This window comes from Ictalurus punctatus, chromosome 18 (genome assembly GCF_001660625.3).
Source record: "Ictalurus punctatus breed USDA103 chromosome 18, Coco_2.0, whole genome shotgun sequence".
In the NCBI taxonomy this organism is placed as follows: Eukaryota; Metazoa; Chordata; class Actinopteri; order Siluriformes; family Ictaluridae; genus Ictalurus; species Ictalurus punctatus.
The window spans coordinates 1433440-1447018 of NC_030433.2; the positions used below are offsets into that span (position 1 = coordinate 1433440).

Below are 13579 nucleotides of genomic sequence, written 5' to 3' on the forward strand. Positions count from 1 at the left end.
ATCCAGACTGGAAGGCTCTTTATACAAAAACAACAATAATAATAATAATAATAATAATAATAACAAACTCTCTCTCTCTCTCTCTCTGTAGGTTGTTCCCCAGTCTCAGCATCATCACAGAGCTGACTCACCCGTCCAATATGCGCTTCATGCAGTTCAGAGCAAAGGACAGCTACTCACTGGCTCTGTCCAGACTAGAGAAGGTAAGCAAAGGTTATAAGTCAGAGTAATAATGCAAAGCTGAAAGAACAAGTTGTATGCGTTTGTGTTTATGTATTTGGCTCTGGAGCCTTTTGAATGAACCATGAAACTATTTTCTTGTGTGTGTGTGTCTGTGTGTCTTTTTTTTTTTTTTTGCATCTGTGTGTGTGTGTGTGTGTTTTCTTCAGAAGGAACGTGATAAAGGTTCTAACCTGGCCTTCATGTTCCGCCTGCCGTTTGCCGCCGGCCGAGTTTTCAGCATCAGCATGCTGGATACACTCCTGTACCAGGTGTGAGTTTTTACCACTTATACGGTGCTCGTGTGCTCGTGTGAGAGAACAGACGAGAAAAATAATACAGACCGTGAGATCGGATTATAATTGTGGTGTACCGATTTGTCGCACACTTTTAATTTGACATACGGTGAGACAACGCCCCCTGTTGGATGGCATTTACCACGACCTCATGCTGTAATATGTATTATTATTATGTAAGGTATCAGGATTCCTGCGTGCACTAGTGTAATGCGTAATTCCAAGCAACACACCTTAAATCCCCCCTCCCCACCCCCCCACCCCCCCACCCCCAACGTCACCACCACCGCCACCCAGTAAGAGCGAGGGACACTAACAAGAGCAAAACTACATCACCTAGAAATGTCCCTGGCACCCATGTCGTCTGTGTTTTTTTGTACATTTATAAGTTTTCGGTAATGTTCATGGACCAGGTTCATAGTTATTCCATTTCAACATTTCATCATTCATACACACACACACACACACACCCCCCCCCCCCCCCCCCCCCCCCATTCATTTTGAATGCAGCATGAGTGACACCTGGGTGTTTGTTTGGAAGTGTGGGTGTGACAGTGTATAATAACACTTTTACAAACATAATGAAGTGTGTGGCTGTATTTGAGCGCTGTATGTGAGTAGGAATCTGCGACAGTACATTGTATAACCAGGAATTATTTGAATGAGCAACAAAGGCAGTTTTCACTGTTGGTAATGGTATATCTAAACAGTCTAACATCTTTTTATACACTTCTCCAGCTCTGTGTGAGGTCAGTGTCTTCAGTTTTAGGTCTCGATGACTGTCTAATAGTTGGTTATAGAATGTAAAATTACAGTTCTGCCATGTCAGTGTCTGCTGTGGCACATTCAGCTGTCAGTAGGCATGGAGCGGATCGTTTCTGACGGATGATTACGTGCGATCCACTATATTTCCGTTTCGTTTTGTTCCTGAAGTGTTTCGTCAAGGACTACATGATCTCGATTACGCGTCTGCTGTTGGGGCTCGACACCACACCTGGATCGGGATACCTGTGTGCTGTGAGTCAACTATACGTCTGTGTTTGTTTGGAAGTGTGAGTCTGAGTGTGAAGATGTAAAGGATGCGTAAATGAACAGAAAGGCGTAACGGTATGCCTAAAGAGTTCTGATATCGTTTTACGCTTTTGTTCGGCGCTGTGAAGAGTCAACGACGTACATTTTTAGTCTTAATAACTGTTTAATAACCGGTTGCTCGTGGATTCGGAACTAGATTGCACTCGGCAGAGGTCTTTTATTGAACAAGGCTTCTAGGAATTGAAAGTGTTGACATTAGGCACCTTACTATGGCGCATTTAAATAAATGATGATAAATAAATGATTAGTGTGTGTGTGTGTGTGTGTGTGTGTGTGTGTGTGTGTGTGTGTGTCCATTCAGATGCGTGTTCGTGAGTGTGACCTGTGGATCCGTACATATGGAAGACTGTTCCAGAAACTTTGCTCCACGAGCTCTGAGATCCCTTTTGGAATTTATCGCACTGAGTCCCACATGTTCCTGTCATCTAAGGTGACACACACACACACACACACACACACACACACACACACACACAGAGAGAGAGATTGCGTGTTCAAGGTCTGACAGTGTCAGAGTCATACATTGGCCGGGAACCAAGCCAATCACAGTCAGGACTTAGCCAGTTGTGTGCATCTGTATGCTCATGTATGGGGAAGAGAACAGTGACTACCCTGTGACGAAAAGATAACCGGAAGCAAGTCTTCACATAGACATATGGGTATAGTGTTCTCATACCGTCCTGGACCCAGACGTGCTAATCAGAACTGGAACAGGAAGTGAACAACAGAACTAGATCTCCAGTGATACTGACCTCTGCTGACTGGGCTATTGTAAAAAAAAAAAGAAAAAAAAAAAGGTAACATTCTATTGGTTGATTGTTTTTCTGTTGTTTTCTGTCAAGTCCCAATGTTCAGGTAGCGCAGAAGGATGGGCAGACACCAAGGAGAAGGGGGAGGAGCCGAAAGTACTGATTCATAGTTCTTCAGGAAGCGACCAATCAGATCACTCTGTTTTGAGGAGGAAGAGCATGCACTGGACACGGCGCCTGAGTAGGCGGGCCATGAAGAGGAGCGACTCTGCTTTTTTCTCTGGTCAGACCAAACATGGCGTGTCCCGGCTCTCGGAGAGGGCAGAGTTAACGGAGCTTGTCAGGAATCGCATGCAGCACCTAGGCCTACACACAGGATTCAGTAAATACCTATTGAAAATGCCCACTACCAGTAATTGATTTTGTTCTATCAAAAACGAATATCAATTTGATCAATATTTTCCTAACTGTATTGTATTCATTGACTGAATTAGGCCCTGGTTTGTGTTTGCACTTTGTTCTCCAACCGTCACTCTTCCTCATCCGTATACTAACCTGTTCTCTTTCTTGTTCTCATTTTTCCCGATCTCTCTCTCTCTCTCTCTCTCTCTCTCTCTCTCTCTCTCTCCACCGCTGTTTGTTCCTCTCTGCAGAAGACGTCACCAATCTGACAGCCAGCGATGTCATGAACAGAGTCAATTTAGGTTACCTGCAAGGTAAAACTCTCCAAACGTCAAGTCAAACACTCTCCACTTTTTCACTACCAGAATGATGACAGAATGATGTCCAGCACACAGTGTGCCAAACTAATGATTAGCAGAAAGGCAGTTTTCAGAGACGATCCATTTCAGTCTGGCATCTCGCCCAGGCACCTAAGGATGACCTTAAGAGACTTCAGTACAAGGAGAGATCCCATATCCTTTTATAGAGGACATAATAAGTCTATGAGATACCAAAGAAAGGTGTATAGAAGCCACCTTTAGTGTAGGACCTGCTGCCATCTAGCAGGCACCGGTAATCTGTGACATCTAAAATGTATAAATATGAACATATCGGAATAAATAGAACTTCACATCAGATAGTTCGAGTTACAGATGTGAGGTCCAATTGGTGTTGCAGGTGAGCTGAATGACCAGCAGAACTCTCTCTCCTACGTGCTGGTTAATCCTGGTCCTGACACGCCTCTCCAGCTACACGATGTTGTGTAAGTACCAGAAATATTGACGTCTCTAAAACTAGCACAGTTTCGATTTCAAAATAGGGACATGAAGCTACGGGAAGCCGTATTAACTAATGCGATTTATCTCACGTCTGGGATCTCGGTGTGTAAGGGTGGCGAAAAGCAAACTTTATTTATTTATTTATCTATCTATCTATCTATCTATTTATTTATTTATTTCCGTTTCATGGCTTTCTAGAACTGCACTGGGACAAATCGGATCTCATTAACTGTCTAACAAATCGGTTTTACTTTTGAACCCGATGAAACGAACGTGACGTGCTGCCTTATGTTCCGGCAGGTTCCTGATACGGCCGGATCCGCTGGCTCACATTCCAGACGAGAACACGACCCGGACGAAAAGTTAAACCGCACGTAACCAGTGCTAATCTTGTAAGGTGTGAGCAAAAGCTAAGACTGCCCTGAAATGAATTTTTATAAGTTTAATTTGGAATTGTCAGTAAATTTCTGGATCAGACCAATGACACTAAGACAGAACTAAGTCACTTTTTTTTTTTTTTATCAGGGCAGTGGTAGCTCTAATTGGACTACTAATTGGACTACTAATTGGACTAACTGGACTAGTAATCAGAAGGTCATTAGTTCAAATCCCAGCACTACCCATCTGCCACTGCTGGGCCCTTCAGTAAGGCCCTTAACGCTCAGTTAATTAGATTAAATTAGATAAACGTAAGCCGCTCTGTATAATGATGTTTGTCAAATGCCATAACGAGCTGTTTTACTAAGTGAACATAACGTCCTCTGGCCAAACAGCGTTAAGACCTTCAGCTGTATGGAGTATAAATAGTCTTACTTTTAGGCTTCTGATTAAACAAAAGTGTTAATAACGTGTATTAATAACACTCTCAATTGGAAGTCAGTGCCAGGACTCAGGAATAAATTTGTTTTGCGTATCCTTAAAGTCATGTTCTAAAATTTCTGTCCAGAACTTTCTCTATATTTTGGCTAATCAGAAGCGTATCTAATCACTACTCTATCTTCTTTTTTAATTACTGGGAAGTTAAGGGCTATGTGTATAAGTAAGGACCAGTGTTGGTGATGTGGGACATCGTTAAGGACCGTTAGGTTATCAGGTTGCATTCCAAGATCCGTCCCAAAACGCATACAGTATCTCACTAAAGTGAGTACACCCCTGACATTTGTGTAAATATTTGATGATATCTTTTCATGTGACAGCACTGAAGAAATGACACTGTGCTACAGTGTAAAGTAGTGAGTGTACAGCTTGTGTAACAGTGTAAATTTGCCGTCCCCTCAAAATAACTCCACACACAGCCATTAATGTCTAAACCGCTGGCAACAAAAGTGAGTACACCCCGAAGTGAAAATGTCCAAATCGGGCCCAATTAGCCATTTTTGCCTCCCCGGTGTCATGTGACTTGTTAGTGTTACAAGGTCTCAGGTGTGAATGGGGAGCAGGTGTGTTCAATTTGGTGTCATCGCTCTCACACCCCCTCATACTGGTCACTGGAAGTCCAACATGGCACCTCATGGCAAAGAACTCTCTGAGGATCTGAGATCTTTGGTTGTTGTGATATTTATCTGTCAGAGTATAGTCTGCTGGCATGATTCTTAGCCTTCTGGGTAAGACTAGGTCCATACTGATCTATTTATCCTCTCCAAAACCCTTGTTGACCTTGGCAAACTGGTCTGGAGTTGGAACATTAAAAAACAACAACAACCTGGAGATATACAAATGACCGTGCCTCCGTTTCAGTATTGCTTTTAAATCACCCTTGTCATCTTGGACGTAGTATTTCCTCTTGGCGGAATCATCGTTTCCCCTTTAACAGCAGTTCCATTATTTTTGACAGCTCCAGTGAAGTTCATTAGATGGCCAGTAGATGTCGATCAAGTTAACATTATTGTGGACTTTCTTCAGAAGCTTGTAGGTAACGAGTGCGACCCGTAGGAATTACAGAACTGTGGCCTCACTCAAGTGTAAACTGTGTGAAATCTGCGGCGTGTCTCTATGATGAGCAGGTGGATACAAATATTTCTATTTATATTTATATTTACAGTATATTTATATTTATATTCTAAGTCTGAAATGTTTACAGTTGTAGTCTGATCAGTAGAGGGTGCCAATGAGTTTGGTTTCAGAACAGAATTCAGGACCTTATTACCTCATATTACTGCCTCAAGTATTAGTACAGAACATAATGTGCTATAATGATATTATTCGAATAGATGTCATATTTTTAATTGTTGTTTTACAAAGAGTGGGTGATAATATAGCCAGGGTAAACTGATCTTAGATCAGTGTAAAAATTAACTATGATCCTTTCTGAGGATTTGTTCCATTTGCTGCTGGTGAAGATTTTACTTGGTCATATTATTGCTGCTGTTTTTGTTGTTGTTGTTGTTGTTGTTCAGCATCTATTTTTGTCATCTTTCAGCATTAAAAATTGTATCATTCTGAAACGGGTAAATACCTCATTATTATTGCCTTTTACGTTGGAAATTAGGAAAGGATTATTTTCTTAATTACTGCTTGTTCATGGATTTTTAAATGTACTGCACATGAGCGATGTGGTCAGTTCACAAAGTTCATACGTTTAATATAATATTTGTCATTGTAAAAGTCGCTTTTGTGTTGTGAACCTAGTCTTAGCACTCAGTTACGGATAATGAACGTAATATATTTATAGTTGTTGATTTAAGGAGCTATGTGTAAGGTTAAAGACGTCAACTGCGCTCCTTTCTAAATGGTGCCGTTATCGTCAGTAATATAAACTATGAATAAAATAGTTAGAGTTCATCGTTGCGGATTACTTATTTCGTATTACTTATATACTTATATACGTTTACATCTGTGAGTAACCTTTTGTTCGACCTACGAAGGACGGAACAAACTGAATAACAGTGTTCACTGCCAGTTTGTAGTCGTGATTTAGTTGATAAATCGGTCGATAAGATCACAGAGTTCGTGTTTATAAATTAATTTGTGAAGTATAGTCATACATAGTTTAGAAATGGATATAGCTTATGAACTGGTTAGGCAATTAAAAATATCGTTTGCTTTGCTTCATACTGTGCAGTGCACCCTTGGTAAATACGAGCTAAGAAGGCTGTGAAAAATGGTGTTTATTGCCTAAAAAGCTCTGTTTTGCTTTCATCTGACCACAGAACCCGATCCCATTTGAAGGTCCAGTGGTGTCTGGCACACTGAAGTCGCTCGAGTTTGTGTTTACATGCATATATTTAACAAATATATTATTTTATTTTTTTTAATAAACCTGAGTTCTGTTTGCAATTGTTTATATACATGAGAGCAGAGTACTTTTTGTGAATTTTTTTTTAACAAAAGTTCAAAAGGTTCAACAATAATAATAAAAAATAAAAAAAATTCACAACCTTCTTTGCTCATGTTTAGCAAGGGTGCTAATATTAGTGGAGGGCAGTGTATGTCCATAGTACATAGAACAATAAAGAAGACCACCGATGAACACACGTGTGAAGGTTTCTCGAGTTCTGACGAGAACTCGATGCTGATCGTGAGAGATGTTCGCTGAAAGCTGATTGGCTGATGGCTGTAACTCGCTCATAATTAGACATCTAGTCGCAAATGAGCAGAGCGACGCAGTACACCGAATTTCAGTTCAATCAGGCTTTCGGAATCCTGAGAAACGGCTATTTGACGGCTCCCTGTTGATGACCACAATGGCTTTGTGTTCTAGCACTTTGTACTCGGAAGCGTAATTATCTAAACATCTGCCCGGTGAACTTTGCATTTAAAGAAAGTAAGAATCTTACATGTAGGTCCTTTGAGATTCAGTGCTTTAAGATGAACTGATGTTTTGATTATACTCGCGGTATTGATGTCGTTTATTATCGGTTGTCAGATGAATCTACAGTATCAATTGTACAACTGCACTGTTATAAATAAAGTAAGGTTGCAGTAACGTTTGACATTGTGATTTTGAAGTGTCACAGACTCAAATCATTATTTTTTGTTTGTTGTTGTTGTTGTCGTTCCTCCACATTCCAAACAGTCCGAAAAGCTCATTCTTCCCGTTCCTTATCATTTATTCGGTATAAATTCGTTTTTAAATGGATGGAAATCAATCAAAAACAAACAAACAAACAAATAGGAAATGTAGGATTTTAGGAATCACGTGGCTCATGGGAGGGGAGTCTGTACCTGTGTCTCAAATTGTAAGAAAAGGACCGTCCAAGCTGTTATCAGCGTCAGGTCCAACAGCCAGAGATTTAGGGCTGTGTGTGCAGATGTGCACTGTAAAGAGTTAGCCTTTGTTGTTACTGCTAGCATATTTATGCTAAATACTGAGAACTGATGCAATAAAAGCAACCGAAACTTAAAACTTGGGGGAAAAAAAACATCCTTTTCTCTTGCACACACACACACACACACACACACACACACACACACACACACACACAAAGGAGTGACTGAAAAAAGATATTATTTCAGGTCAGGTCAAGACAGAGAGTGTGACAGCAGAATGTGCTTGGTGCCAAACCATGGATCTGAGAGCCTCTTCCATAATTCTCTGTAACTCCCACACACACACACACACACACACACACACATACACACGCACAAACATGCACACACTCTTTTGCATGTAAGTTTCGGTCGGCAGGTCTGAGCAAGAACATGACACTGCAAGGTGTGTGAATTGTGTGTGTGTGTGTGTGTGTGTGTGTGTGTGTGTGTGTGTGTTTTAGGGTAAGCCTAAGATCAGTGTGGCTTAATTGAACCGTTCAGCGAAACCGAATGTGTGGAGAGAGAAGCAAGATAAGCACAACACTCCCTCAGTCACACGCTTGTACGCACGCACTCACCGGAGAACAGAATCCCACACACTCCGATGTGGGATTTTCCAAGATCAGCATTTTGTTATTAATAAAATAAACAGCAACACAACAAAAGTTAGCAAGAAAAGTTGGAGTCCACCGCGGATGACTGGTGACTGTGGTTCTATTAATCTGGCATAATCACCAGGGGTGGTGAGAAACACCTAGATACCTCTAGTGTGCGAAGCCCGGACATGCCTATATCTCCTAAAAACATGACCCAGCATTTGCACTACTCCAACTACACCAGCACCAAATGGCAAGGAACCCTGGGAGTTATCTGGGGTTCATGGAACAACAGTGACATGCAAAACTAGTGCTCTATTTCACACCTCCTGACCACCAGGGGTGGTGTGTACCACCTGGACAAAGTACGCCTACAATGTGAACAGAACTATCCTTAGAACTAACATAAAGGTGCTCCGAGACGACAGCTGAGGCAGAATCTAGAGAAAGCCCAGGTAGCAACAGTCCAGACTTCCTCGAGCGAGTGAGGAATCTAAATAAAGCCCAGGAGGAGAAGACGCTACTCGTAGACTTGCATGTCACAGTCGAGGCTAGGCATCCAGCCCATCTACAGCGTGGGCCAGCTTCTGTTTAGACAAAGGGAGCCCCCATGTCTTTCCTCCATGGCAGAAGAACAGTTGGTCTGAGGATCGGATGGCCACCACCTGGTGTAAGGCAAACCTTGAAAAGCATCTGTTTCCACGGCAATGGGAAGAGGAAAATCTCAACAACCACAGATACACCAAAATGAACAAGTCCTGTGGTTGCACAACTATGTTTGGCACCCTTACCGCATTGAAAGGCAGAGTCTTTAGAAACCTCTCAAATCTAGAACGGACATCCTTCTTCTGAACAATGAAGTATGTAGAATAGAAGACCTCGTATTGCATCTCAGTCCAAGAGGGAACAAACTTCTTGGGATGTTTCAGTACCTTTTGGAGTCTGACAAGGCCTTGAACCCCAAAACACCTGGCAACCAGCAACAGAACTTCAGGTTGTATCCCTGTGGTATTGTTATCAGGAACCACTGATCTGACGCATGTCCAGTATTTTTTGGTCGTAAAGCATCCCACTGACAGCTCCTGCCCTAAAGGGGCATGCTGAGTGAGACTCATTCATGCTGGAGGAGCTGTCTAGAGCCCGTGCCATGTGGTGGCTGAGGGGTACTCAGATGCCTGCCAAGGGTCTGTTTTAGGCATTGAAAAATAGAACTAGTTTGTGGTGAACTAAAGATGGTGCATTTGGCTGCATCTTTGTGATCCTGGAATCTGCATCCTCCTATCCAGGGTCTCTTTGCCAGCATGACCAAAGAGTTAAGCTTGCCTGCAAGACAGATTCTGCAGGGTTGATTTCGACCGTCAGGCAGAGTCTATTGTGACACCTCATCTTTGAGGTGATCAATCCCAAGTCAGTGAGCACAGAGGTTAGGGTTAGGGTTAGGCTAACCCTAACCCTAACCCTAGTACCTATATTTGGCTTGCAGGAGATTCAGACACTGGCTGCACTGTCTTGTAACCTGGTTATTTCTGGCTGTCCATTTGGTATAGCATACTGTATAGAGAGATTCCGGCCCAAGTGAAAAGAATACAGCAGAAGGAAAGGAAAACCCCACTTTAACCCCAGAGATATGGATTACCAGAAATCCAGTGAATTCAGCCGAACCAGCATTAAACAGTGCTTGACGTGCACGGGAAAACAATTCGGAACATTAGCCACCGGCCTATTATTCGGCTAGAGGGTTGGGGTGAGGAATATTTAGGTGGGACAACACCAAGTGCATCTGTACAGGTGCTTGTACAAGTACAACAAGCGCGTCAAAGAGAACGAGAAGTGCCTCCAGCTGTGGAGGACAGGTCACCAGAAGCCCAGTGGCACTTTACAATAACAGCACACGAACAATCACGCACTAATCACTGAACTAATTCTTACTTAAATATGAGTTAATCATGTACCAATCGTGAAGTAATGAAGAGCTAACCTTGACTACGATGTGAGTCGTATGAACTCATGCATGAATAACGACCACCTTAACTACCAACATATTTTGTGTCGGATTTCCTTATTATCCTTTCCGTTGTTTCAATTGACAACTCTTTTGTTGGGGCCATGTTTCCTTTCAAAACATATAGAGGTTAAGATCTGTAAGCACTCTTTAAAGGGTCTGTAAGCGTTCTCTTTAAAGGGTCTGTAAGCGTTCTCTTTAAAGGCTCTGTAAGCGTTCTCTTTAAAGGCTCTGTAAGCGTTCTCTTTAAACGGTCTGTAAGCGTTCTCTTTAAAGGGTCTGTAAGCGTTCTCTTTAAAGGGTCTGTAAGCATTCTCTTTATTATTATTATTATTATTATTATTATTTACTCATTGGTTTAATATAAGGTGTTAGGAGATAACAATTAACACCGTATATTAGGATACTTTGAAACAATTGAAACATTTGCTATCACTACGATTCAAAGAGATTTGTCAGAGAACCGGAAATTCAGTTTAATTGTGTGAAACCGGCTGTTTATCTCTCTTCTACCCTCATGTATGCATGTGTATTGTTGTTGTTGGGGTTTTTTTTTTTTTTTGTAAATGTGTATGTTGTGTCATCAAGAAGTGCAAGTAGCATGACGCCCTCAGGGCTGAACCTGCATGCTGAAGCTGCACAGATCAGCGCACACACACACACACACACACACACACACACACACACACACACACACCTTTCGCAACTTGTCTGAAAGTGAAAAATGTCAGAAGGCATTTCACACACAGATAAAGTCGACTATGCGCATACACATGTCAGACAACATGGAGTGATAGGATGGAATTGCACGTGCGCTTATGCACACACACACACACACACACACACACACACACACACACACACACACACACACACATGCAGAGTTTATACAGGAAATGCACTCCTTTTTCGACAGTATGTAAAAAAAATAAATAAATAAATCCAAACACTGCTTTTTAACCAATTACAATATTTATATGATTTATATTTTATATTTACATTTACGGCATTTGGCATTATCCAGAAGTGCTTTGAAGTCTCTATCAATAAATACATCCTAATCCTGATACTGGTTTGATAGGTCATGGACTAAGAACACCATCAGTCTCCAAAACTGTACTTGGGGAAGGCGGAGGAGGGGACGGGGAGGGGACGGGGGGGTTGAGTTCGTTCCACTACCTAGCTGCCAGAACAGAGAAGGGTCTTGATGCATGCCTTCCTTATACCCAGAGAGATGATGGGATCAGTTGAGCAGTGCATCCAGCATTCCTCTTTTCTCCCTCTTTCTTCTCCCTTTTTGTTGTTGTTGTTGTTTACACATGAACACTAATTCACTTGTTGTCAATAACAACACTTAAAACCCACCCATTGTTTATAGACAACAACAATTTACCAACCTGCAGGTCCCTATGTCTGAGAGAAATACCAAGAGCTCATTTATTTCGTCTGCATCATTCAAGAATTAATTCAGGATCCACTGCGACTCTGACCAGATACTAGAGACGAATGAGTGAATTAGTTAACGAGATAAAGTTTTAGCCTCGTGCCCCATGCTCCCTGGGATAGGCTCCAGGTTCCCCGTGACCATGAAAGAAGGATAAGCGGTATAGAAGATGGATGGATGGATAAAGTTTTAGCCGTCTGAGAAATCCACATATTAAAGTTGAAGCTTCTCTGAACATCCTCCGCGTTTATTTGGTTTTTTTTTTTTCTTTTCCAAATGTTAACACTCTAATGTTAATAGGTGATAAGGCAATACATTTTTGTACTTACGTTAGTGAGGAATGATGAAAACTTGTTAGAGAAACATGATTAGTATTCAATGTTGAGACTTTTTGTTGGACGAGGCGTGTGTGCTGCAGGTAATAGGTGTAATGTTAAATTTCCCGAGGTAACGGGGTGAAACACTGCGTGTGCAGAGACTCCAGGGCGCCTGTTGGCAAAATAAACAAATAACTGAACTAGACTTTATCTGAACACGATGCCCTGTAACATAGTTAGAGTAGTTAGCGTGTGTGTGTGTGTGTGTGTGGTGTCACATTTGTGTAGGCATCAGCTGGTGTAAAGGTGGAGCGTTTGCCGGCGTACCGCTGCCATTAACGATTCTTCACTCTTTAACACGGTTATCATATCACCAGTGCAGCTGTCTCCAAACACGTGCACACACACACACACACACACACACACACACGCTGAGCAAACTATTCAACCTGTAGTGATCAGGATGGAACTGATGACCATCTACTGAACAACGTCCAGCAAAGACTTGATGAGAGGTACAATATGGACTCGTGTTGCAGGACTGAAGACCACACATTCCACCCACGCATTTGGCAGATGTCCGTATCCAGAGCACCTTACTGAAGTGATCTGTAATCTCCAGCAACACTATATCAACTGAGACAAACAGCTCAAGGTCTAAGAAGCTTAAACCCTGTTAGAGAGTGACTTGGTAAAGTTGTGTTCTGACGTTTTACAACGTGAACCTGTAGGATTTAGAGAACACACAGGTCTGTGAAGGCTGTCTGTGCACCAGTTGCTGCTCTACTTCTGCTCGGAGCTTCCTCAACTTCTCCTGCTGTGGATGGTCCCACATGGACGCCCTAAATCAGGGCTATTTCTGGCTATTTTGGCACCCTAGGCGTCCTCTTCCTCTAATATAATCATCAGTCATAGAAGCTTCTTTTTTTAAAAATTATAATCATTTTGATTCTTTAATTCAAACATACAGTATGTGACAAAATCATTGGTACACCTAAAACTATTCAAAACAAATGCGTTGCTGGGACTACGGTTGCCTTAGCGATGGCCTTGGGACTGTAATTACCACATACAGTTTTGCACTCGGGTCTCCTTTAGTGAACGCTGGACTAGTTCAACAAAACAGACTTCATATAAACACCATAATGAACTTTCTTTTACTCTCACACTATCCGTCGTCCCCCAGATGAGGACGGGTTCCCTTCTGAGTCCGGTTCCTCTCAAGGTTTCTTCCTCGTATCATCTCAGGGAGTTTTCCCTCACCACCGTCACCACCGGCTCGCCCAACAGGGATAAACTCACACACTTAAAATCTCCATCCTGTGTTTATATGCTTCTGTAAAGCTGCTTTGAGACGACGTCCGTTGTTAAAAGCGCTACACGACATCAAATT

The 13579-nt window shown here is 42.0% G+C and overlaps 1 protein-coding gene across 1 annotated transcript in view; it reads left to right on the plus strand.

The window, feature by feature from the left end:
• kcnt1a (potassium sodium-activated channel subfamily T member 1a) overlaps positions 1-7565 on the plus strand; it is a 31972-nt gene extending 24407 nt beyond the window's left edge. The window contains exons 22-29 of the mRNA XM_053687971.1: positions 92-203; positions 390-491; positions 1449-1532; positions 1909-2037; positions 2450-2768; positions 3010-3072; positions 3476-3560; positions 3877-7565. Of these exons, the coding sequence (XP_053543946.1) occupies positions 92-203; positions 390-491; positions 1449-1532; positions 1909-2037; positions 2450-2768; positions 3010-3072; positions 3476-3560; positions 3877-3943 (961 nt within the window). The 3' untranslated portion in view covers positions 3944-7565. The remainder of the gene's footprint in view (positions 1-91; positions 204-389; positions 492-1448; positions 1533-1908; positions 2038-2449; positions 2769-3009; positions 3073-3475; positions 3561-3876) is intronic.
• Positions 7566-13579: the final 6014 nt, after the last annotated feature.